The 23,579-nt window shown below is 41.1% G+C and overlaps 2 protein-coding genes across 2 annotated transcripts in view; both read right to left on the bottom strand.

Moving 5' to 3' along the window:
* Positions 1 to 22,615, bottom strand: part of dnah10 (dynein axonemal heavy chain 10) — a 113,317-nt gene extending 90,702 nt beyond the window's left edge. Inside the window, exons 1-40 of the mRNA XM_058374314.1 lie at positions 22,207 to 22,615; positions 21,684 to 21,788; positions 20,269 to 20,381; positions 19,604 to 19,712; positions 19,394 to 19,509; positions 17,974 to 18,190; positions 17,727 to 17,884; positions 16,538 to 16,768; positions 16,178 to 16,368; positions 15,298 to 15,496; positions 14,842 to 15,036; positions 14,585 to 14,755; positions 13,360 to 13,536; positions 13,019 to 13,168; positions 12,314 to 12,465; positions 12,049 to 12,200; positions 11,460 to 11,627; positions 11,174 to 11,381; positions 9,779 to 9,935; positions 9,217 to 9,696; positions 8,892 to 9,050; positions 8,690 to 8,806; positions 8,482 to 8,584; positions 7,291 to 7,469; positions 6,985 to 7,196; positions 6,118 to 6,274; positions 5,803 to 6,036; positions 4,789 to 4,911; positions 4,441 to 4,674; positions 4,118 to 4,341; positions 3,645 to 3,914; positions 3,299 to 3,482; positions 3,058 to 3,192; positions 2,239 to 2,391; positions 1,950 to 2,138; positions 1,365 to 1,511; positions 1,053 to 1,244; positions 597 to 715; positions 353 to 511; positions 116 to 251 (exon numbers count right to left, since the gene is read on the bottom strand). Of these exons, the coding sequence (XP_058230297.1) occupies positions 116 to 251; positions 353 to 511; positions 597 to 715; positions 1,053 to 1,244; positions 1,365 to 1,511; positions 1,950 to 2,138; positions 2,239 to 2,391; positions 3,058 to 3,192; positions 3,299 to 3,482; positions 3,645 to 3,914; positions 4,118 to 4,341; positions 4,441 to 4,674; positions 4,789 to 4,911; positions 5,803 to 6,036; positions 6,118 to 6,274; positions 6,985 to 7,196; positions 7,291 to 7,469; positions 8,482 to 8,584; positions 8,690 to 8,806; positions 8,892 to 9,050; positions 9,217 to 9,696; positions 9,779 to 9,935; positions 11,174 to 11,381; positions 11,460 to 11,627; positions 12,049 to 12,200; positions 12,314 to 12,465; positions 13,019 to 13,168; positions 13,360 to 13,536; positions 14,585 to 14,755; positions 14,842 to 15,036; positions 15,298 to 15,496; positions 16,178 to 16,368; positions 16,538 to 16,768; positions 17,727 to 17,884; positions 17,974 to 18,190; positions 19,394 to 19,509; positions 19,604 to 19,712; positions 20,269 to 20,381; positions 21,684 to 21,788; positions 22,207 to 22,447 (7,116 nt within the window). The 5' untranslated portion in view covers positions 22,448 to 22,615. The remainder of the gene's footprint in view (positions 1 to 115; positions 252 to 352; positions 512 to 596; positions 716 to 1,052; positions 1,245 to 1,364; positions 1,512 to 1,949; positions 2,139 to 2,238; positions 2,392 to 3,057; positions 3,193 to 3,298; positions 3,483 to 3,644; positions 3,915 to 4,117; positions 4,342 to 4,440; positions 4,675 to 4,788; positions 4,912 to 5,802; positions 6,037 to 6,117; positions 6,275 to 6,984; positions 7,197 to 7,290; positions 7,470 to 8,481; positions 8,585 to 8,689; positions 8,807 to 8,891; positions 9,051 to 9,216; positions 9,697 to 9,778; positions 9,936 to 11,173; positions 11,382 to 11,459; positions 11,628 to 12,048; positions 12,201 to 12,313; positions 12,466 to 13,018; positions 13,169 to 13,359; positions 13,537 to 14,584; positions 14,756 to 14,841; positions 15,037 to 15,297; positions 15,497 to 16,177; positions 16,369 to 16,537; positions 16,769 to 17,726; positions 17,885 to 17,973; positions 18,191 to 19,393; positions 19,510 to 19,603; positions 19,713 to 20,268; positions 20,382 to 21,683; positions 21,789 to 22,206) is intronic.
* A 616-nt stretch (positions 22,616 to 23,231) lies between these two features.
* atp6v0a2b (ATPase H+ transporting V0 subunit a2b) overlaps positions 23,232 to 23,579 on the bottom strand; it is a 21,181-nt gene continuing 20,833 nt past the window's right edge. The window contains exon 20 of the mRNA XM_058375723.1: positions 23,232 to 23,579. This exon is cut by the window's right edge and continues 3,106 nt beyond it. The gene's annotated coding sequence lies outside the window, so the exon portion shown is untranslated.

A 23,579-nucleotide genomic window follows, 5' to 3' on the forward strand; every position in this document is an offset into this window, starting at 1 on the left:
AGCTTCTTTTTTTCTGTGTTTTATGTCCAGTCTGTTGTATTAGACCCCTCTTCAGGACAGATTGAGAAGATCATGTAGCTCAACACTGACTAGCGCGTAAATCAGTGACTGTCACCTCAAACAGGAGAGCGCAGTGACTCTGTAGACGGATCCTCTCTCCGTTAGCGAGTGTCAGCAGCTTGTTATCATCCATCACAGAGTTCATGTTCTCCACCCACAGAGCGTCTACATCCCCATCAAACAGGATGTACCTGTGGAAAACAGACAAACATGATTAAATATGAATGAGAAGATTGAGAGGACTGAAATAGTTTTAATAAAGCTATTGTCTGCATTTGCAGATGGACGGTACCTTCTCTCCTTTTTGTCTGTTGACCTGTTGATGTCTCGGAAGATGTTGGACAGAATCCCATCGGTCCAGTCTCGAGTGACCGGATCCAGGACACCGTAGAGCTCAATCACACTCATGGCTTTGGGGTTTAGTGCATACAGTTTGGTCATCAGCCCCAGTCTACATGGCACATGATACACAGACATTAGTTCCTTTTAAAAAGAAAACGTAAGAGTGTCTACATTCACATTTAAGAAGTGGAGACCTAGTTTGAGCTTGGCACAGAGTATTAATAACCACTGATTTGCCCCCTCCTGTGGGTCCCACCACCATGGTAGTGTGTCTGGTCATCATGGTCTCATACATCTGGACCACTTTATCCACCTGCAGCCAGAACCAATAAAGAAGCTCATTTTTTAGTTCATTTTCTACAACAGCGGGTTTATATTAATGTATTCGTTCAAGTGATTTCTATAGGGTTAGGGTTGGGGTTTAGGAGTTAGGGTTAGAGGCTAGGGTTAGGATTAGGGTTGGGGTTAGGGTTAGTGTTTAGGAGTAGGATTAGGGTTAGGATCAGGGTTAGGGGTAAAGGTTAGGGTTTGGGTACAGCCCATTCAGGTTACTTTCCCTAAACGAATAAATCCTAACATTAGTTATTCAGACAGAAACATCCAGAACAATCTCCTGTGAGATAAATCTACATTACTGTACATGGCAGCACCTGATTGGGCAGGAGAATGTATTTATTCTCCTGTAGGACGGTTTCTACAGCATCATTAAAGTTGGGGTAGCGCACACGTGGACAGTCCAGTCCTGGGAACAGGTCTGAGATCAGTCCAAGGAACAGAGGAACATCCTCAAAGACAAATTTTGGGAGGTTCATGTCCCTCAGAGCTCTCATCAACACCACATCCTGACACAGAGAACAAGAAAGAGATAGAGAAAGAGAGAGAGAGAGAAATGTCAGCTCTACATGCTTACTAAATCTCTCAGCAAGGGTCATGGGACAGTTTAGTATTCATTTTAAAGTTACCTCATTAAGCTCAGGAGATCCTCTCTTCAGCTCTCCTGCCATGACTAATACAGATTTGAGCGCTCGCAGCCCGAAATCATAGTGAGACTGTTTGGACAGCTGCTCCCGAGCCAGTTTATACAGAACCGTCATCTTCTTTGCCAGCACCTGCAACACGGAATCCACAATTAATCAAAATAATCAACAATCAATGATCACCATTTACAATCACTTGAGTGATCTGAAAAATACTTAAATGTAAGTAAAGATTAGATTTCAAATTTTGTTGAATGTGCAGATTTGCAGTTGTTTCACAAGTAAAAATCATCCACAGATAAGAAGTGTAAGCTGAAGTTGTAATTTTCTGATAAATATTTTAAATGATGCCGCGTACCTGGATGTTGGATAACAGTAGAGAAGTTACTACAGTTTACTCAGTTTAACAGTGATAAAGAAATTTAATTTTAAATTTAATCTTTAATAAATGAAAAATTGTAATTAAAAGTAAAACACTCTGTTATATGAGGAATAAAACACTTATTTTAGACAAATTATTGTGGGAAAATGTTGGGGTGATAATAATATACTATATCCTGATATGGTCACCTTGGCCATGAGGAAGCCTTCTGAGAACAGCATAATCTCACAGATCTGCTGGAGGTCAGGGACAATGACCACCACAGGCCGGAACAAAGCCTTCACCGATTCAGGCAGCTCAGTGCGGCCGGCGTAGCCCGGGTTCATGGTGATGAAGATCCCCATTCGTGAGTCCAGGCTGATCTCCTGACCCTCAAACTATCAGCAATCATACATGACCACAAGATTTAAAATCCCTTAAACCCCTGGTATGAAAAGATTCTGAAATGAAAGGATGATAGCAACTGATACAACTCACGTGGAACCTCTTGAGCTGCAGGATGAGAGCGTTGCGGATGATGTGGATCTGAGTGGAGATGACGGACAGCACGGAGGCGTCGATGCGGTTGAACTCGTCGAAGCAGCCCCAGGCTCCACACTGAGCCAAACCAGAGAAGATCTTCCCAACCGCCTAGAGAAGAAGAGGAAAGCATCCAGTTCATCATCCTAACTACAACAAAATTGTTTATTTTGCAATCAACAATAGATGTTATGAGAATCAATTTACTCTACTGGTTCTTAAAACTTTTAGATTGAGTTTTTCATTCCTTTTCCCTTGCCTGTTTGGTCTTGCCAGTCTTACGAGCTAACTCTCCCTCTCACACCATAGCTACAATTCTGGGAGAAAGGGTGCATCACAGTGCAGCATTACAAGCCCGGAGGATAACGCTATCCACCCTCTTCCACATACACGAGCTCATAGACACCTATGATTAGCTAGTGTCACTATGATTGTCAGGGGAGGGACAGTATGCCCCTCCCACCCAGACAGCACAGCCAGTTTTGCTCTCTTGGACTCCCAGAAACTGCTGGTTGTTGGGATTCCATCACATTTCTGTTACACCACTTGAGAGCTGAGTTACAGATACAGTGGTTCATTTTGTTCCATTATGGAATACATTTACAAACATGTTATTGGTCAGTAAGCAAAAGTAATGATTTTATAGTATATGTAGCAACTTCTCTTGAGGCTGAAATGCAGAGAAATATCAATAGGGGCAATAAAAGTATAAGTAGTCAGTAAAACTGGACAGGCATCACATTATAGCGTGATAAATGTCAAAAGTCTAACACTTACCATATAGTCCATTCCCTCACCACAGTTAGTGACCACGCAGAGCAGACCCAAAGCCTTGGCCAGGTCTTTAGTGGACTCTGTTTTTCCTGTACCTGCAGGTCCGGCTGGTGCTCCACCCAGGTACATGGACAGGGCCTACAGACCACGTTACACATTAGCCTTGTGTATACTGTGTGAGAGTGTGTGCTTGTGTATGTGTGTGTATACTTGTGTGTGTCTGTTTAACTGTGTGTGTATGTACCTGCGTGAGTGTGAGGTAGATGCGGTCAGTAAGTGGAGTGATGACCAGTCGGCCATTCAGACCCATGTACTCGTATCCGTAGGAGAACTGCGCTGAACACTGATGCACGAACAGATCGTCTGGTTCTTTGACCCAATAAAATCTCAGCTGACTTTCCCACTCAAACTCACGAGCGTCTGTAATACTGCAGAATGACATCATCATCGATCAGGACAAACATCTCCTTTTTTCAATATCCTCCAACTTATTTGAGCTTTATTTTAAACTATCTGACCAAATGAAAATAGGAAGTCTAATAATAACATGACATATAACAATCGACAATGTGACATCCATAATGTCTCACCTATCCCTGACGAAGCTGTCCACGATGTCTCTGGCATGGACGTCTATGATGAGCACGGTGTTGAGTTTGCGCCGGTCGTTCTTTTTTAAAGGCTGCGTGATGCGCATGACCAGGTCATCAATCTGCCCGTGCAGTTTCTTGGCATACTGTTTGAGGGCCTGCTTGTCTCCAGCGTTCACCCTGCGGAAAACATCCTCCACCTGCCACGTCCACCACACCTGGTTTCCTGCCAGCACAACCATGCCCTGGTAGTCCAGCATCCAGTCCACTCTGAGGCACAATGAAGAACATCAGACAGAGAGTTCAGGGTGAGAACATAAGGAAGAATCCTTGAAAAGAACCAAACTAACCCATGTCATAGTGGAAGAACATCTACAAACAAGAAGCCATTTTTATAAAAGGAACAGTTGATATAGACTGCGCCAAGACCACTGTGTTTTGTTTATAAGCAGACCAGAGCCTGGTTCACACACCTGGACTTGTGGTGTTGATAAAAGTAGATGGCATCCTTGGTGATGAGCCTGTTGGTCCTCCTCATCTCCAGCAGAACAGCCGTCATCCAGTCCTCCACTCGTCCATCAGCTGGGACGGCCTGCTTGAACTCCATCACCTCCCCTTCTGCAGACACCATGGCCCCTACCACCGTCTCTCCGCTTGTCCCTGTGTCAAAGCGCAGGGATGCGATGTTGTCGTACATCTGCAGGGTGATGAAACATGGGGTTGTGTTTATGTCAGGTGATGTAATGTAATGTAATGATTTTCCAGAAAACACCAAACCCAAACACACTCCTGGTACCTTGATCATGTGCTCCTGGACGCAGGATGGCTCACTGCTCCCCAGAATGCTGAGCAGCTCATCGTCGGAGATGAAGAAAAATCGAGGGAAGGCGTTGCGTTTGGAGTCCAGGTAGTCGTTCAGACTCTTCTGGCAGCACTCCAAACCGTCGCTCAGGTTCTGCAGTTCTGAGAGGCGATTCGGTACCAGGCAGCACTTCTTAATAACTGGGTCCTTCACTGTTTCTGACATGATCTGAAGAAAACATGACATACAATCACCATCTAACTCACTCTGCTTCATCTACACTGACTGTTACCTGAAAATATAATAAATAGATGTGTAATATTTTTTTAAAGCATATGCCACCTTTTTAAACATTTTGTCAATGCTGTCAAATTTCTTGGCCTCCTCAGGCAGTTGAGAGCGAATATCACCTCCAATAAAGATGCTCTCTAAGTACATCCACTTCCTCTGCACCAGCATCCAAACCTGAACAGGATGAGACGATGAATATTTATGAGCTTATTATAATATTGAAGTATTATACAGAGTACTCCATAGACTTTAAATAGGCTAAAAAGTGGATCTTTTGTAATAAACAATAAAATCTGTAACTGAAAACATGTTTTAGTTTAAGGTTGTATTTTATAATTTTTTTAAATGTATTTTTTTCTTCTTCTTCTTTGGGCTTTTCCCTTCAGTTGACTCCACAGTGATTCATCTCTCTCCACCTATCCCTATCTTCTGCATCCTCAACACTTACACCCACTAGCTTCATATCCTCATTTATTACATCCATATACCTCCTCTTTGGCCTTCCTCTTTGCCTCCTGCCTGGAAGCTCCATGTCCAACATTCTCCTACCGATATCCTCACTCTCCCTCCTCTGGACATGTCCAAACCATCTTAATCTGTCCTCCCTAACTTTGTCCCCCAAACGTCCAACATGAGCTGTCCCTCTGATGTACTCGTTCCTAATCCTGTCCAACCGTGTCCCTCCCAAAGAGAACCTCAACATCTTCAGCTCTGCTACCTCCAGCTCTGACTCCTGTCTCTTCCTCAGTGACACTGCCTCTAAACCATACAGCATGGCTGGTCTCACCACTGTCTTACAGAACTCCTGACACCTTGACATGACCTGCCTTATTCAGTAAATAAAAATAACCTGATAAAAAAATTTATTGGAATTTTTTTATCAGGTTATTAGGAGTTTATAGTAAGAAAAAAATGTAAATAAAATTAGATGTATAGTTTAAAATAATTCTGTAAATGAATAGTAGAAGCAACAGAATTTATTGTGGAATTTATACTTTTATCCTACATTTTATATAAAGTAATAAATTAATAAATAATTTAATAGAATATACTGTGTGTCCTGACCTCAATGACCTCCCTGATGAGTGACAGGTTTTTTTCCCACTGCTGGATGGAGGAAAGGAACGGCCCAATGAAGCGGCTCCCTGCCATGCTCTGCAGGTTCATGGCATTATCGTCTAGGTTCTGCAGGATCTCCTCCACCGAGCCCAGGATGGAGCCTCGCTCCTGTGTGCCTTTAAAGTAGCGCTGCACGTTGAACTTCATGTTCTCCCACGTGTCCACCACCTCCTTCACACCCTGTACGAAACACAAACAGAAAAACATCTATAAGATACACAGAAACCGAGACAGGGTGTGAATATGTGGAAACTTCTAGACCTTCTCTATGCTGAGCTCTTTGACAGCTGAGGTGACAATATCTCCGATGACACTGCCGTGTTTGTGGAGCTCCATGGCGAACATGTTGTCCAGTGTGAAGGTGTCTGGGTTCATCTCGAAGCTGGTTCCTGTTCGTGCCATCAGCTCCTTCCAATGCCTGGGACAGACAAAATCGCATGAAATCCAGTGCTCAGTTCTAGAAGTACTGATGTTCTGCTTCAGTGATGCTGATTCTCTGCTGATTTTGATTCGTTACCACAACAACATACACTATACATGTCATCAGAGAATTTCTACAAATATGAGAAAATGATCAATGTATTGAACTTGATTCCAGCAACTTTCAGGAAAGTCATTTCTTATGTATTTGTGTAAACAATATTTTCTATCATAGCACAGTTGAATTCTCTAATCTGATTGGTCAGAAGGTATGTATTATTATTTATTTTATTAATTTTCTTATTGAACAGTACGACTCAAAAAACATGAAATGTTTCTACAGTAACAAAATCTAAAACAAGTAATAAACAAATACAAATTAAACCTGTTGTGTTTTAACATAGAAATACTTATGTTCATGGGTGTGGTGAAGTGTTTTATTAAGAGGTGTTTATTAGACACTTACAGCAGGAATCTACATTAGTGCTTGTTTCCCAGAACAGAGGAATTTAAGCGTTTCAGTTTCTCATTAATATAGCAAGACACACACAAAGTGAGAGAGAGAGAGAGAGAGAGAGAGAGAGAGAGAGAGAGAGAAATGGAAACAGAAAACAGACTCCATACCTTGCCATTATATGGAAATAATTCACATAGGGGTGAAAACAATCATGTTATTTTTTATGTATCTGATGTGTTTGCAGTCCTAACCTGTCTCTCAGAGCCTCGTTCTTCAGGTCCAGCAGCAGTGGCAGAGACTCTTTAAACTCTTTCAGATGTCCCTCCAGGAAAAAGGCCACTGGAAGAGCTCTCACATCTTTAGGCAGCTTTCTGAGGTTTTTAATGAAACCCTCCACGCCTTCCTGAAGCAGCTGGATGTTCAGGTTCACCCACAGAGTCTGAGACCACTCTGCCTTAGCAGCCTGAAAAAAAACAATGACATGCACAAGTCTGAGTTGAATTTGAAAGTCTATATTACAGTTTATCTACAAAACAAAATAGAACTGCGTAAATGACCTTCTGTTCCTCATAGATCTTGTAGATCTGCCTCAGGCCTTGCATCTCCTGTTGTACATTCAGCAGTTCTGGGTACATGGTGATGGGAAGGTCAAAAAGCTTCTCAGCATTGCCTAGCTCCTGACGGCTCGCCTCTATCTTAGCCAGATCTGCCTCATAAGCATCCAGAACCATCAGTCCTGGAGGTAGGAAAATATTCAGGATTAATATTAAAACAGATATTAAATTAAAACAGGTTTTATTCCCAGAGGAATTACAAGATGCTGCAAAGGCATTTGCAGCATCACTATATTTACGTGGAGTGTCATCCAGTTAGCAGCATGTGCAGGACTAACATTTAACAATATATAAATTAAAATATGTATTATATTATATACTGTATATATATATATATATATATATATATATATATATATATATATATATATATATATATATATATATATATATATATATACTACCAGTCAAAAGTTTGGACACACCTTTTAATTCAATGTTTTTTGTTTAGGGATTTATTTTCTACATTCTATAACAATCCTGGAGATTTCAAAACTGAAATAACACACATGGACTTCAGTAATCCATATGTAATGACAAGAAAAAACAGTCAGTTTTTATTTTAAGACACGAAGGTCAGGTGTTCTGGAATAGTTCTTACAAGAACAGTATTGTCAAGTGTTGTCAAAACCCATCAAGCACCATGATGAAACTGGCTCACATGAAGACCATCCCAGTAAAGCAAGACCAAAACTGACCTCTGCTGCAGAGGAGAAGTTCATTTAGAGTGACCAGCCTCAGAAATCACCAATTAACAGCACCTCAGATCATCAGTAGCAGACATATCTCAATATCAACTGTTCAAGGACATTATTGTGGATTTCAGCCGCCTTCAGCATTGTTTTACAGTGTAGAAAGAAATAAACATCAGGAAAGACCATGGGATTAGAAGGTGTGTCCAAACTTTTGACTGGTAGTGTATATATACATATATAAATAATAAAATAAAAAAATAAAAAATTATATATATATATAAAATTTAATAGATAAAACATGATTATTTTCCAATAAAGGAATCATACATCAGTTATGTTAGTAGTTAAAGATGAGCTTTTCATATTTTTTGAGCGTGTTTGTGATTTGCGATCATTTTCACACACAAACCTTTAAAAAAATCAGGGAATGTGTGCGTACCTTTCTCCAGGTTGTCTCCTACAGCTCCTGGGCCGTGCATGCTAAAACTCTCAGCAAACACAGACAACTCCTGCTTATACTGCTCTATCTGCTCCAGGGTGATCTGACCATATAGGAGACCATGGATGAGAAGAAATAATAACATAGTTCTATAATCGGTGCAGTAAAATGGTGCCATATTAGAGTGACTAAGAGGCTGAGAGCTCACCTTAGTGAAGGTATTCTTGACTTTGCCTAGACTGTGATCCACCTGTCGGGCCTCATTGAACACTTCTTTCCACAGATCCTCGATCCGGGCCACCAGACTCAGCTCGTCCTCCGCAGCCTGTGCGGGAGATCAATCCAATCACTCCAGCATTTATTTTTATTTTAGAATTAATCTTCTCCTGCAGAGAAACAGTGCAGCTCACCTGTATATTATACATGGCCAGAGTCCTGTATCTCTCTTGGATGTCTCTGTATCTCATCTCCACTCTCAGAGACATGTTCCGGATGTTGGAGATTGTCCCGAGGACAAACTTTAGGTCTTCCAGCATGTCCGGAGATTTCTTTAAATTCTCTGACAGTTGCTGTTTAGTGAGATAAAAACTCAACACCTTTAGTATCAAGCAATCAAAAGAGCTGTATTTTTTTTAATATGGTGTATATTTTGTATATTTTTATATGATGTAAATGTGCTGCATTTCCTGAAGAGAGTAAAAACAAACATGGAGGAAAAGGATCATGATTGAACACCTGGAATTCATTGTCCAGTGCGTATAACTCCTCCCGGGCTGAGTCATTGAGCAGCCTGCCCAGTGAAGTGACCCAATCCTGAGCGTTCTCCAGCACAGTGCGCCTCAGCGGCTCCAGGTTCAACCTGATGATGTGTTCGTCCTTCGCCAGCGGCTGTTGCGCCACCTCCTGACTGATGTGCAAATAGAACTGCAGCTTCTCATCGTAAATCACGCAGGAGGGCTTCTTGGCTGCGAATTTCTCCAGCATGATGGCCTTGTCGAGCTTCCAGAGGGTCCGGTAGTGTCTCCACCGATTGATTTGGCGGGCGACGGAGCCGAGGAGCCGCTGCGTGTTCTGGGATATGGTCACGGCAAGCTCGTTCACTTGTGGCAGTTGGCACACGTCGCTGTAGAAGCTCAGGATCAGCGGCTCGTCCTCGCCGTCCACACGCTGCGGAGGACACTCGATACACGTGCCTCGCATCCAGCGAACAAAATGCTGTGGGGTTCAAAGTGAACAGATTTATGTGCCTAATAATAACAATCACAGTCATAGACTTAAAAAGTGGTGAACAGATTACCTTTGTGCTCTCCACACAGTCCCTCACACACTGCATGATCAGCTTGTACACCTCGTTGCTTTTGGGGTTTAGCACTATCAGTGGAGCAGAGAGGATGGTCTCGATTTGGAACAGTGGGGTGGAGCCGAGCAGGGCGGAGTTAAACACCTGTAGGTTCCTTGCACCACACAACAGTATTATAAGCCTTGTACCTCACTTTACTTTGGAAATTTAACTTTCTTGGTTATAGAATGTGAGTTTGGTGCAGAACAGAACAGAGCAGTGTCATGAACACTAACATCTTAGTAACATTTCTAACATTTCGGACATTCGAAGAGAAGATGCCAACCCCATGTGGATCAATACGCAATGATCAATACACAATAACATTCTACATATGCTGTATATCCATCACACAACTGCAACTGACTGTTTATGACTGTAGAACGGACATTATTCATAATCACACTCTGCTGTTTATAATCATTTATAATCACACTCTCTGGTGTCACCCAAATGAGGATGAGGTTCCCTTTTGAGTCTGGTTCCTCTTAAGGTTTCTTCTTCTTACCATCTAAGGGAGTTTTTCCTTGCCACAGTCACCTCAGGCTTGCTCACTAGGGATGATTTTGTATTAATCTTGGACTTTTGTACTATGACTTTTATTATAATTAAATTATTTATTTAATAATAATTATTAATAAAAAGTGTGGTATTACGAGTGGTAATCATAATAAATTATTAGTGGTAATAAAATAAATAAAATAATAAATTATGAGTGGTAATAAAAATAAATCCAAGTTAAATTTATTATTATTTATTTTACTGAGTTTAATATTTAGAATATTTATATTTTGTGTTGTTACAATTAATAATAATAATAATAATAATAATTATTATTATTATTATTATTATTATTTATTAATAAAAAGTGTGGATTTACGAGTGGTAATAATAATAGTTAAGAAATGGATTAAAAAGCAACAAAAAATTGAATTTGAAAATAAATTGAAAATAAAATCGCATGTTTTAATACTATAACTACATTTAAAAAAAAAAGCTAAAAACAAAAAGACTAAATACTAAAGACTAAAAAACTAAATATGAGGTTTAATTCATTAATTACATGAATTGGAATAAAAAGGAAAACTGCTTGAGAATACTGTTTTCTGATTGGCTGACAGTTTATTATTGTGCTGTACTAAATCAGTGCTCTATAATAAAATGTTAGAGGTGTTGAGTGTGTAGCTACATATCAGTACATGTTTTTTACCATTAAGTTCCTCAGTTAATGAGGAGCTAGTTAGCTAGCTAGATGAAATATGTAATTACGTAATTCTGTGCAGTGAAACACGCCCTCATTAAATTAAATCTTTTAAATGAAGTTAAAACTTCTTCAGTAGTCAGTAAACTCACTTCAGCACCATCTTGGTTAAAGAGTCGAACACTCTGCGCTCCCAGTAGGTGTAGTATTTAGCCATGTGCTTGGCCTTCCTGCTGTGGGTCTGTGCGGTCAGACTCTCGATCTTGCTCAGCAGAGGGCCGATGGCTGAATACTTCTGGCTCAGCAAGTGCACATCGTTGGCTCTTTGGCCCTCCACCAGCTCACAGAACTCCTTCACACCTTCACACACAAACACATTTCCCATTCATCATATCCGGTGTGGATTAAAGGTGAATGAGATTACCAGCAGCTCGTTACCTGGAAGTTCTCCTGCTCTTTCTGGCACGGGGAATTTAAAAAGGTTTGCTGACTCTATGGCTTGAAGCTTGGCCTCTATGTTGATTTCATTGTTCTGGATTTGGTTCAGCAGGGACTTGAATGTGGAGATGGCCTGGGTGGCCTTAGCGATGAAGATTGATGATAGACCTGAAGGACATGAAGCATGAAATCAGCTTGAGTGTCATGCTAAAACAACAGCTATAAAATGGATAGACAGACTGGATATCTGCAAAGAATCTTGTAATGTAAATATAAGTAGCTTGATTGAAAAGATCTGATTTTTGTCTTTGTACCATCATAGTTTTTTGCAGTTATGTTCAGAAAAGTCTGTTAATAAGCAAACACCAGTTTCTCCATGCTTAAAAAATCTTTTAAAAAGATATTTATATAATATGCTCCTTTGTGTTTTCCTGACTTTTATGATTTTGTCTATGTTTTCTTGCCTTTCTGCAGCTCAGGAAGCTTAAAACAAGCCATTATTTAAAGTGGCCACATTTATCCAGTTTGAAGCTGCAGTTTATTTCTTAACACGACCTATAGGGTGAGGATGTGATGTGATTGTGGATACCCAGAGAAGACAAGGTGAATCTTTTACATCCAGAGGACATCACACTCCTCAGTTCCTGTATCTGCTCAGCCAACAGGTGGGACTGTGCATCCTTCAGATTGTCCATCGCAGATCGGTAGTGATCGGTCAAACTCTCCAGTTCGTTCAAGTGTCTACAAACCCCAAAGATTTGACGAAAATTATTTGCTCTTACGTGGCTAATCTTTCTAGCTAAAGTGCAAAAAAAGTGCTTTGTGTGCTATAAAAAAATAATAAATAATCCTACCTGAGGATCCTGTCCTGCAGCACAGCCACTACTCTGACCTGTTCAGGTATACTGAAGCCCAGCTGCTCAAAGTATCTGGCCTCAGTAAAGATCTCCTTCAGCTCCAGGCCAAAGTTCACCACAAATCGCCCCCCTGTCTGCAAGTCCTGATCCTGATACACAAAAAAACAACCAGACCACAACGCTATGCTCATCAATTCTTCAACATAAGAGTGAAATATTCTGAAATCTACAATGTAAGCTCATAAGGTACTTTGGGATTTTCTGAACTCCACATTCACATTTACATGTAGCTCATTTTTTAAGAGCGTCTAGAACTTTAACCACAAGCACTCATGTTTAAAACAAAAAAAAAAATCAGGGATAGAAAATAGGGACTAAATAAGCAGATTGTTTTAATTATTTGCTGTCCAAAGTGATTTTGTTGATTCCATGCTCTGCCATGATACAGCACCGCTGAGGCAGGGTAGGTTGGGGGCCTTGCTCAAGGGCCCAAAGGGGGCAGCTTGGCAGTGCTGGGGCTTGAACTCCGATCATCCGGTCAACGACAAAGAGACTTAACCACTTGAGCTAACACTGCCCCATGGACTTAATACTGCTCCTTACTTGAGCCAATATCACGCAAGAAAAACATGCACATCTTCTGTACTTGAATCAGATCAGTCTCTGGTTTTAATGTCATTTAGGGATCTGCAAGTGTCTGACCTCAGACTGTTGAGAGCTGTTCACCATGAGCAGGACGTTTCTCTTCATGAGCTCTTCCAGCATCTGCACCGCCTCCTCGGTCCAGCGTTGGTGTTTCTTTACCTCGTAATCCCGCATGCTCTTCGCCACCTCCAGAAACTTTGCTTTGGCCTGTCAACATACAGAACACACACACACACACACAAAAGTACACACTCTACAACTTCGCAGAAAAAGTTCTGACATAATTTATCTTGCTTTATATAAAAAACCCTGCATTTTAATAGCAGGGGTGTGTAGACTTTCTATCCATCATATGTGACATTAGCACACACACACACACAGAACACATAATAACTTACAGCTATGCCCTGTTTGCTCTGCAGCATTTCAGGCAATTTTTGGAACAGGATGATGGTGTTTTTAATGCTGTGGTACAGACCACGCTCCCAGAAGATCGATCCTGTCACTGGAGGCTGGTTCTTATTCAAAGGTGGGTTGTCTTTGTTCTGGATAAACATCTCATTTATGATGTCCACCTAGAAAAAAGTCAAAGAGGTATGTATAAATTTATATTTGGATCATAATGCAATGATTTTTACCAAATATAGTATACATCCGAGACTTACATTTGGTCTAATTCGTCATTTGCATAATCTAAATGGCTCACACACATTTCTAATTACACTAACTGTCCAGATTTAAATATGAATATAACCAACAGCATCTGTATAAGTACAAGCCACAGTGACAGCCAACAAAGCTGGTTTTCTCTGTTATATGTAAATTAGGTATGGCACTTTAAAGCGTGTGTGGTCCAGTTTTTTCTCCAATTCCCTGCTCACAACTTTTCAGTCCTACCTGTTTAGTTCCCAGTTACTGTTTGATGCACAAAAAAAGAAAAACTTTTACTCTTATTCCGCTTGTATAAGAAAGCAAGTCTATAAGCCTCCATTGTCTGTTAGCTACACTGACCATCCATAACATTATGATGACCTGCCTAATATTGTGTTGGTCCCCCTTTTGCTGCCCAAACAGCCCTGACCCGTCCTGTACTGTGTATTCTGACCCCTTTCTATCAGAACCAGCATTAACTTCTTCAGCAGTTTGATCAACAGTAGCTGGTCTGTTGGATCGGATCACACGGGCCAGCCTTCTCTCCCCACGTGTATCAATGAGCCTTGACCGCCCATGACCCTGTCTCCGGTTCACCACTGTTCCTTCCTCTGACCACTTTTGATAGATACTGACCACTGCAGACCGGGAACACCCCACAAGAGCTGCAGTTTTGGAGATGCTCTGATCCAGTGGTCTAGCCATCACAATTTGGCCCTTTTGGTCAAACTCGCTCAAATCCTTACACTTGTCCATTTTTCCTGCTTCTAACATCAACTTTGAGGACAAAATGTTGACTTGCTGCCTAATATATCCCACCCACTAACAGGTGCCATGATGAGGAGATACTCAGTCTTATTCACTTCACCTCTCACTGCTCACAGTGTTATACCTGATCGGTGTAGATTTGATTTGCATATTAGGTTTATGTTTTGTAGCCTTTAAAGCCAGATGTTTTAGATATTTTCACACCTCTTTGCAGTACTGGACCAAAATATCATTGAATTTCATCATCATCTGATTGTTGAGCACTTCTCTGGAGCGGATGTGCTGGAACTTCATCAGCATTTCGAAGGCCACAGACGCCGAGCGCAGGGTCTTGAAGGACTGGTCAATGAAGTAAATGGCTTCTCTTTCGATACCCTGAATCAGAAGAAACATAACAGGGTGAAGAAATCTGAAACAAATCCAACAAATCCTTTCCAGATGGAGACATATCATGACCTCACCTGCACTTTCCTCTGGAAGTCCTGAATGACATTTTTCCAATTATCCATCTTGCGAATGTTAAAGGGATCAAAGTCAAGCTCCTCGATAGGCGCGACCAGGCTGTCCACACTCTGCAGCACATCGTCGATACGCTTGGGCTCACCTGTGACTTCCTTCATCTCTGGCCCAAAGATTTTATAAAAATCCTCAAGGGTCTGTTGGTTTAGAAGGTTGTGTGTGAATTGTCTTGCATTCGAGCTACAGGTCTATAACTGGAAAAAATTCACAATCCTAGCGATGATGTACACATGCTAAGCTTATAGCTACCAGATTAGCATGTGTACATCATCGCTAGGATTGTGAATCTCACCTTTTAGTGATACAATGAGCATCTAAATATGCAGCATAGTGCAATGTGCCTTAAGAAAGCAACAAATCTGGAACTAATGCTAAAGTTTTTTACAAAGTGATCTGACCTGCAGGATGTCAGAGAGGTCTTGACAGACTGAAGCCATGTAGTCCGTCCTCTCAAACAACCTTTGACGGTCAAATTCCCAGCGTGATTCCCTGCCAGACTTTTCGATATCTTCTCGAACTGCAAAGTAGCAGGACTTCCACTGGTCCAGAACCTGCTTGCCATCCAGAACTTTGGCTTTGGCCTCATTATGCTTGTCTCTGCAGTAACAGGTAATGAAGGAGACTTTTCTCAGAACTTTTATAGAATTTCCATTTGAATAAGAGTGACAGAGCACAAAAACTAAGACATTTTTTTGTTTTTAAAATTTAATGTCAAAACAAATGTTTATCCATCCTCCTGATGTTTTCAGGCCAAAATACAAGTTTGAAGAGGTTGTTGTCAGGAGTTATTGGGACCGTTCCTCATAGGGAGTCCTGGCAGGTGGTTTATTTGTTATATTCCTATGGGCGGTGCCACGCCCTTTCCTAATGCGTGTTCCCGCTTTCTCATCTGTCCCTTGTTTTCCCTTGATGTAACGGTGTATGTGTGCCTTAAGGCCGGATGCCGCATCTAGATTTTTATGTTGTGGTTTATTTCTGTTACGTTTAATGCAGTTTTGAGTTGTTAGATAAAAGCAGTGTATGTACTGGATCCCTGCGTTTGGGTCTGATCTGCTATTGCGGGTGATAGAGCTTATGGTGGAGATCCGGGTTTGATCCCTGACATCGGCGGCATCCGCCCCATTCGTTACAGTTGTACTACGATCCTCTAACTCATGATAATAGAGCATTTATAACCTATTACACTATAACCCAGATTATTAGCTTATTTAAATCACTTTGTCCTCATTAATTCGTCCCTATGCAAGCTTTCAGTTTGGTTTGTTTTCTAGTTCACACCTGAAAAGTGTGCGGATGTCGATGATATAAGTGACACGTTCACACAGCTCCCAGACGATGCGGTCCATCAGGGCCAGCATGCGCTTGTCTGTGTTATAGTGGCTGGAAATGATCCATATCATCCTCAGACCCCTCATCAGCGGTGCAATGGTGTCCAGGATTAGGATGAAGTTCACTGCTGTGGCCAGGTTCTGGGGTGAAATGCAAAATACAAGTAATGCAGGAGTATTGAACACTCAAGTATTAGTTCCAGTGTAACAGACCAAGCATTTATTACAAAAACTTCTAGAGATAAGTAGATAAGTAAGAGATAGATTTTAGAATTCGAAAAAGTGCCATATTTGTCATTTTCTGACTCACCTTAAAGTACCTCTCCACAGTGCCAAGGAAGCGTACATTCTCCATGGCCTCCACGTGGTAGAGGTTCAGCTCTGTTAGCGTCTCGTTCAGGTTCTGCATGGGATCGAGGTCGGCTCGGTTCATCACCTCCAGGATCTTCTTCACCACCGGGAGCTTGAGCTGTTCGCACAGACTAGCCAGGACAGATGCACGCTCACGCCAGAACTCCAGCTCTGCCATCGGACCAGGGGCCTGGGGATCGGGACAGAGATCGGACGCAAACAAAAAGTAAGAAAAAAAAAACACAGGGAAATACATTACGGCATACCTCATACTCTTTATCCTTATATTACATATGAAACATTGTAGTTTTAGAGATTATGAAGGAAAGAAAGAAAGAAAGAAAGAAAGAAAGAAAGAAAGAAAGAAAGAAAGAAAGAAAGAAAGAAAGAAGGAAGGAAGGAAGGAAGGAAGGAAGGAAGGAAGGAAGGAAGGTAGACAGACAGACAGACAGACTGACAGGAAGGAAGGAAGGAAGGAAGGAAGACAGACAGACAGACAGACAGACAGACAGACAGAAAGAAAGAAAGAAAGAAAGAAAGAAAGAAAGAAAGAAAGAAAGAAAGAAAGAAAGAAAGGTGGAGGGAGGGAGGGAGGGAGGGAGGGAGGGAGGGAAGGAAGGAAGGAAGGAAGGAAGGTAGACAGACAGACAGACAGACTGACAGGAAGGAAGGAAGGAAGGAAGGAAGGAAGGAAGGTAGACAGACAGACAGACAGACTGACAGGAAGGAAGGAAGGAAGGAAGGAAGGAAGGAAGGAAGGAAGGTAGACAGACAGACAGACAGACAGAAAGAAAGAAAGAAAGAAAGAAAGAAAGAAAGAAAGAAAGAAAGAAAGAAAGAAAGAAAGAAAGAAAGAAAGAAAGAAAGAAAGGTGGAGGGAGGGAGGGAGGGAGGGAGGGAGGGAGGGAGGGAAGGAAGGAAGGAGAAAATTCATTGTAGAGACACTGTAATAAAGACTGTAATAAAGACTTAATAACCATTGTAATAAACATTACAAAAGAGCTATAAAAACACTAATAAATGCTGTAATGTAATAGATATTTATTTATATTTATTTATAAAATGCTGTGATTTATTATGTGTCCTTCCTCTTGAAGCTTTAGTTTATCTGTTTAATCTGTAATTTCCTGAGGCGTTTCAGGGCAGACCTGTGGGCTCTTCTCTTTCTGCTCCTCGAGGACGATAGTGATTTGGGTTTGCCAGTTCATTACACACTGCTCCAGCTTTTCTACCACCTCTGGACTGGTCAGCAGTGTCTCCACGTCCTGGTCCAGGTCCATCTCTGGGATGTGTAGATAATTCATACCTACAGCAGAGAATTAAAGAGACACCAAATGTCCCTGTTTAATGTGTGTATGTGCGGTCAGAGAGCTGAGGGACTTGTGTTAAACTCACTCTGCAGCTGCTGCAGGGTTCGGTCTATAAGGCCCATGAACTTGTAAGAGTAGTTAAGGAACTCGTCTCGGACCAGCGCCATGCTGAAGGGTTCTGGTGGTGCCAGCTGGACTTTCCCCTCGGCACTTACATCACAGACTTCAGAGCTCAGTGCCTCCTGCTTGTGGCCTCGTTTGGAGAGCTTTATCTGACCCACTGAGAGCAGCGGCATGTACACCTGTTAGATAGAGCAAAACCACTAAATTACAATAGAAAAACATGCCTGACTGCCCAAAGCCCCTGGTGGACTAAGGCTTCTAACTGCCCAAATCACTGCCCAAAGCCTCTGGCTGTACAAAGAAAAGCTACTTAGTGCCCTTACCCCTGACCACCCAAAGCTCTTTACTGCGTAAAGCCTCTGACTGGCCAAAATTTTAGACTGCCCAAAGCTCATTACTCTTTGAAGCCTTTTAACTGCCCAAATCTCTGTAACTACTCAAAGCTACTTATTACCCAAAGCCCCTGAGTGCCCAAAGCCACAGACTGCCCAAAATTCTTTACTACTTATAGCACCTGACTGCCCAAAGCTCCTCACTGTCTGAAGCATTTTACTGCCCAAAGCCCCTGACACCTCAAATCCCTGTTACTACTCAAAGCTACTTATTGCCCAAAGACCCTGAATGCCGACAGCCTCTGACTGACCAAAGCCCCAAACTGACCAAAGCCTTTTACTCCCCAAAGTTTTGAATCCCTAAAGCTGTTTACTTCCCAAAGCCCCTTGCTGCCCAAAGCCCTTGAAAGTCCAACGCTTCTAACTGTCCCAAGCCCCTTACAGCCCAAAGTCTTTAAGTCTCTCTTTTGAAAGCACCTTTCAGCCCAAAGCTCTTTACTGCCCAAAGACCTTTACTGCCCAAAGCATCTTAATGCCCAAAGCAATTTATTGTCCAGAGCCCAAGACTGCCCAAAGCCCTTATTATGAAAAAACCCAAGACTGCCCAAAGCCCCTTACTGTCCAAAGCTCTTAACTGCCTAAAGTCTAAGACTGCACAAAGCACCTTACTGCCCAAAGAGTATTACTACCCAAATCTCCTTAGTGTCAAAATCTCCTTAGTGTCAAAAGCATCTTACTGCCCAAAAGCTCTGTACTGCCCAAAACCCCTTTCTGCCAAAATCACCTTACTGCCCAGAGTGTTATGTTCATATATAAATTAAAACACCACTGTGATGATTTAGAGATGTGGTAGCTATTAGCTTCTCTTACTTGTTAGCAACAACAGTGACCATACATGTTCCTGACCATATCCCTGATGAATTAAACTTTTTTTGATCAGAGTAAACATGTAAATGAAATTTTAGGCAGTTTCATTAAAAGGGACAGTAAAGTAGTGATTTTAATATTGAAGAGATTTATTTATTTGTTTGTTTTTTTCGGATCACACACATGCTGGAAGTCATTCCTGAACATCTGGAGTTGGTGACCATTCAGCATGCCGATCTCCAGCAGCTTGGGCATCAACTCGTTAGCCTCGTTAATGTCCACTGGTTCGACGATCGTCTCTGAAACACACAAATCACATTAAACTCCAGTACTGTGTTTTAAAAACAGACAGAACCAAAATGTGTTTTTTAAAACACGATTATCATCACTGACCATTGGTGTTCCTCAGGAAGTAGAGCACATTGGACTTCATGAACCTCTTTGGGACATAGTTCACTGCTACATGCAGCTCCACGTGGTACACGGTCTGTATCTCAACTCTCTGATATGACAAGAAGGAACAACAGGAGATCCACTAAGTGACAGATTAGCAGATGAGCCATCACTTAGCCAAGATACTGTGCACCTGGAGCAATGACATTAGTATGACCAATGACCAAAGCTTTAGGCTGGACAGAAGAAGTCCCTGACTGCTCAGATTCCTAACTAGGATACTGACTGCATAAAGCCTGATGCTGGACAGGAGATGTCCCTGACTGGCCAAAGCCTCATGCTCCATGCTGAACAGGAGAGGTCATGGACTGCCCAGTGCTCCATGCTAGACAGAAACAGCTCTGAATTGCCAATGCCCCATGCTGGACAGAAGAGGTCCCTGATTGCCCAATGCCCCATGCTGGACAGAAGAGGTCCCTGACTGCCCAATGTCCCATGCTGGACAGAAAAGTCCCCTGCCTGACTATTATTTACAGCTCTGACTGGCTGAGTGAGTGAGTGAGTGAGTGAAAAAGAGAGAGAGAGAGAGAGAGACTATACATTTAATGTGTGTAGTGTTTAATAGCTATTGAAAATCAGGAAATAAAGCTATTGTTGATGATTACACTGAGAGGAAGCTCATCCACTTTCACCGGTTCTAAGGTTCCCTCTGTTGAAGGGTCCTCTGTAGGACACAGAGTGCTGAGGTCTTCAGGTGACTTTCGGCCATTTGTTATCTCTTCATTCAGCCAGAGACGGGCGGAGAAAAAAGAAAGAAAAAAAAAAACAATATGAAAAAATACTGTGGTGTTATAACAGGTAATAATTAGTAATAACTGCCCTATGATTATGGACAATCGACAAACCTCAGTCTGTAACCATAGCAACACCGTTCTAGATAGTAGCAGCTAACTAGCCTAGTTTACGTACTAGATGAATAGTTTTTTATTTTCTCTAAGTTCCTCTATGTCAGTAGCACCAATGCAGACTGTATGTTTAATATGTCAGTGTTTTGCTAATCTACAGACAGGATACACCACGCTAACGTGGTCATCTATTGGTTGATTTGGTGATGGTTAGGGGATGATTTTATTTAAGACGTAGAAGGAGCCTCCAGGGTTCAGAGGTAAATGCTTGAAGTTTTCTGATGACTTCAGGACATTTTTTTTTGAGGTTTGCAACATGGACAAACTGGGTTTATTTTTTGTGTTTGTTTGTCTTATTCACTTTAAAAGAAAGAACAAAACAGAGAAAGACTTCTTTAAGTGTATAGCTGCTATAACGTAAGTGACTACAAGAGCTAACTTCAATCCTCAGCGTTAAATTTCCATCCATCCATTTTCTATACCCGCTTTATTCCTAATTAGGGTCACGGGGATCTGCTGGGGCCTATCCCAGTACACATTGGGCAAAAGGCAGGGGTACACCCTGGACAGGTCACCAGGCCATCACAGGGCCACAAACAGACAGACAACCACACACACTATAGGCAATTTAGAATTACCAATCAACCTCATGTACATCTTTTTGGGAAACCAGAGTACCCCCACACAGGCACGGGGAGAACGTGCAAACTCTACACAGAAAGACCCCTGCCTGGTCGAACCCAGGACCCAAACCCAGGACCTTCTTGCTGTGAGGCAACAGTGCTAACTATTAAGCTACTGTGCTGCCCAGTACTAAATTTAAAACTATAAATTGATTAAATGTTCAAGGTGTCATTCTTTAATAAATGAAAACTCTGTGACTGTGATGTTTTTTGTTTTTTTCTTGCTTCCTTATTGGTCAGAAAGTAAAAAACTTGATAATTGGACTTATTTCCAACTCATGCCATGTCTTTAGAGGCTGATTCAGAGGATTATGGGTAAATAGTGTATGTGTTGAAGGAGAAAAAATAGCGCTAAAATCTGAAATGGGCTTTTTCCGAACATATTTACGATTTTTTTCCAAATGTATCGTCGCTAGGCAACCGAGGAGAGCTCTTTATCCGTGCTTTTATGGCTAATCGCTGGTCACTTGTATTTTGCTGGTATTTTCTTACTCTCTGTGGGAGATTTCTCTCCCTCTGAGATGGGGGTCTCGATCGGAGGAACAGCAGACGGGTTCTCCTCGGGTTCTTCCGGATCTGGAGACTCTTTCGGCTTTTCTGATGAAACAAATGATAAGAATGTTGAGATACCAGACGGAGATACAGGACTCGCCACATTATGTAAAGAAATTAGTATCCAAGAGTACCTAGAAGTTCAACAAGTGAACATAAAAGCACGTTTTTTGATTATTTATTCTTTTAAAGCTTTCCAAAAAAAATCCATAAATGATGCTTTTTGTTTTTTAATAGTCCGGTTATTATCATTATGCAAATGAGTTCATGAATATTCAATGAGCCCGTGCGTATTCCTCATTTGCATATTCCGCCTCCATTTTGGATAAAAGAATATTACACTGAAGCTCAGAAATATGTTCAACAGGTTCATTTCATTCATAATGAATAATAAAAATGGTGTTTTAAGTCACTTTGATGCCGACAGAAAGTATAAAATAATAAAAGTTGTGTGTAAATATACCGATGGGGATCGTCACTTCCACTTCTTCCTCCCATATTCTTTTAAAAAACAGCAGTGCTGAGGTGAATTCCTCCTCAGTGACCTGGTTTAAAAACTGGATGATTTTCCTCTCCTCTTCCCCGTCTCCTCGGCTCAGCAGCTCCTCGAAACAGTTAGGCTCGGGCAGGTAAAAAGCCGCATAAACTCGGTCCCTGATCCACTCCAGCCGCGGGTCATCCATCTTCCTCTCAGAAATTTTCATTCATTAAAAACAGCGTTTTAATTTTTCGCGCTCTTTTCCTCCCGCCTCAGAGCAGAGGCTGGCTCGAGCGCTGGCTTTAGTTCTTCTAGTAGTAGCTAAAGTGGCTAAAACAGCTGAGACTGAAAAGTTTTCAACCGGTTGCCATGACAACCGGCCGCGCGTGCTCCTGACAGGTTATACACCCCCCACACACCCCACCCCTATGTCAAAATAAAAGACCTAGATTTAGCTCTTCCTCGAGGAGCTGTTCGATCTGCGCGAGACAGTGTTTTAAAATAAACAAGCAAATGAATAAAAGAATAAAGAATAAAGTCGTAATATTTCGAGAATAAAGTTATGACATTGCACCAAGTCGCAATATTGCAAGAATTCGGTAATAATTTTGAAAAAACATAATTACAAGACATTACAAGAAAAAAGTCGCAAAAAGTTTTCAAAAGAAAAATAAATATTTTTTGTGGGAAATATTTCATGAAAAAAAATTATTTATATGATTATTACAACAAAAAAAGTCACTTTGCCCTGAAATCCTTGCATCCCTGTAATCTTGCTTTTATTTATTTATGTAATTAATTCATTTATATGTATTTAATTTAATTGTATTTTATTAATAAAATTTAATACATTTTTATTTTATTTAGTTATTTAATTTATATGTATTCCATTTAATTGTATTTTATTAATTAAATGTAATGCCTTCAGCTGTATAATTCACACAAAAGCAACAGATTGGATGAAGCACAACAGAGTGAAGCGGCGATGATTTAGAGACTGAACACACAACTACTTCATGGTTTTTTATTTTATTCATCATCTCTTCAGGTCCTGTCTTTAGATCTCTGAGCTTTTTTCCTTCGTTGGAAGTGACGTAGATCATCACATCGTCCCGATTGTAAAAATTTTATTATTTACAAATATTACAGAAAATGACATGTCATTTAAAGCCGGGATGTACAGACCAGGACACACAAATCATCTTTCTCTGAGATTTTTTCACAGAATAAAAGTCCATTTCAACCTGAAGACTGATCAATCAATCGATCACAAATCAAGAAAGCAAACAGTTCCAGAAAATAAAACATTTATTTTCAAAAAAAAAAAAATCAAACAATTGATTTCCGAACTCAGATTC

The sequence above is a fragment of the Hemibagrus wyckioides genome, linkage group LG22 (assembly GCF_019097595.1).
Source record: "Hemibagrus wyckioides isolate EC202008001 linkage group LG22, SWU_Hwy_1.0, whole genome shotgun sequence".
Lineage (NCBI taxonomy): Eukaryota > Metazoa > Chordata > Actinopteri > Siluriformes > Bagridae > Hemibagrus > Hemibagrus wyckioides.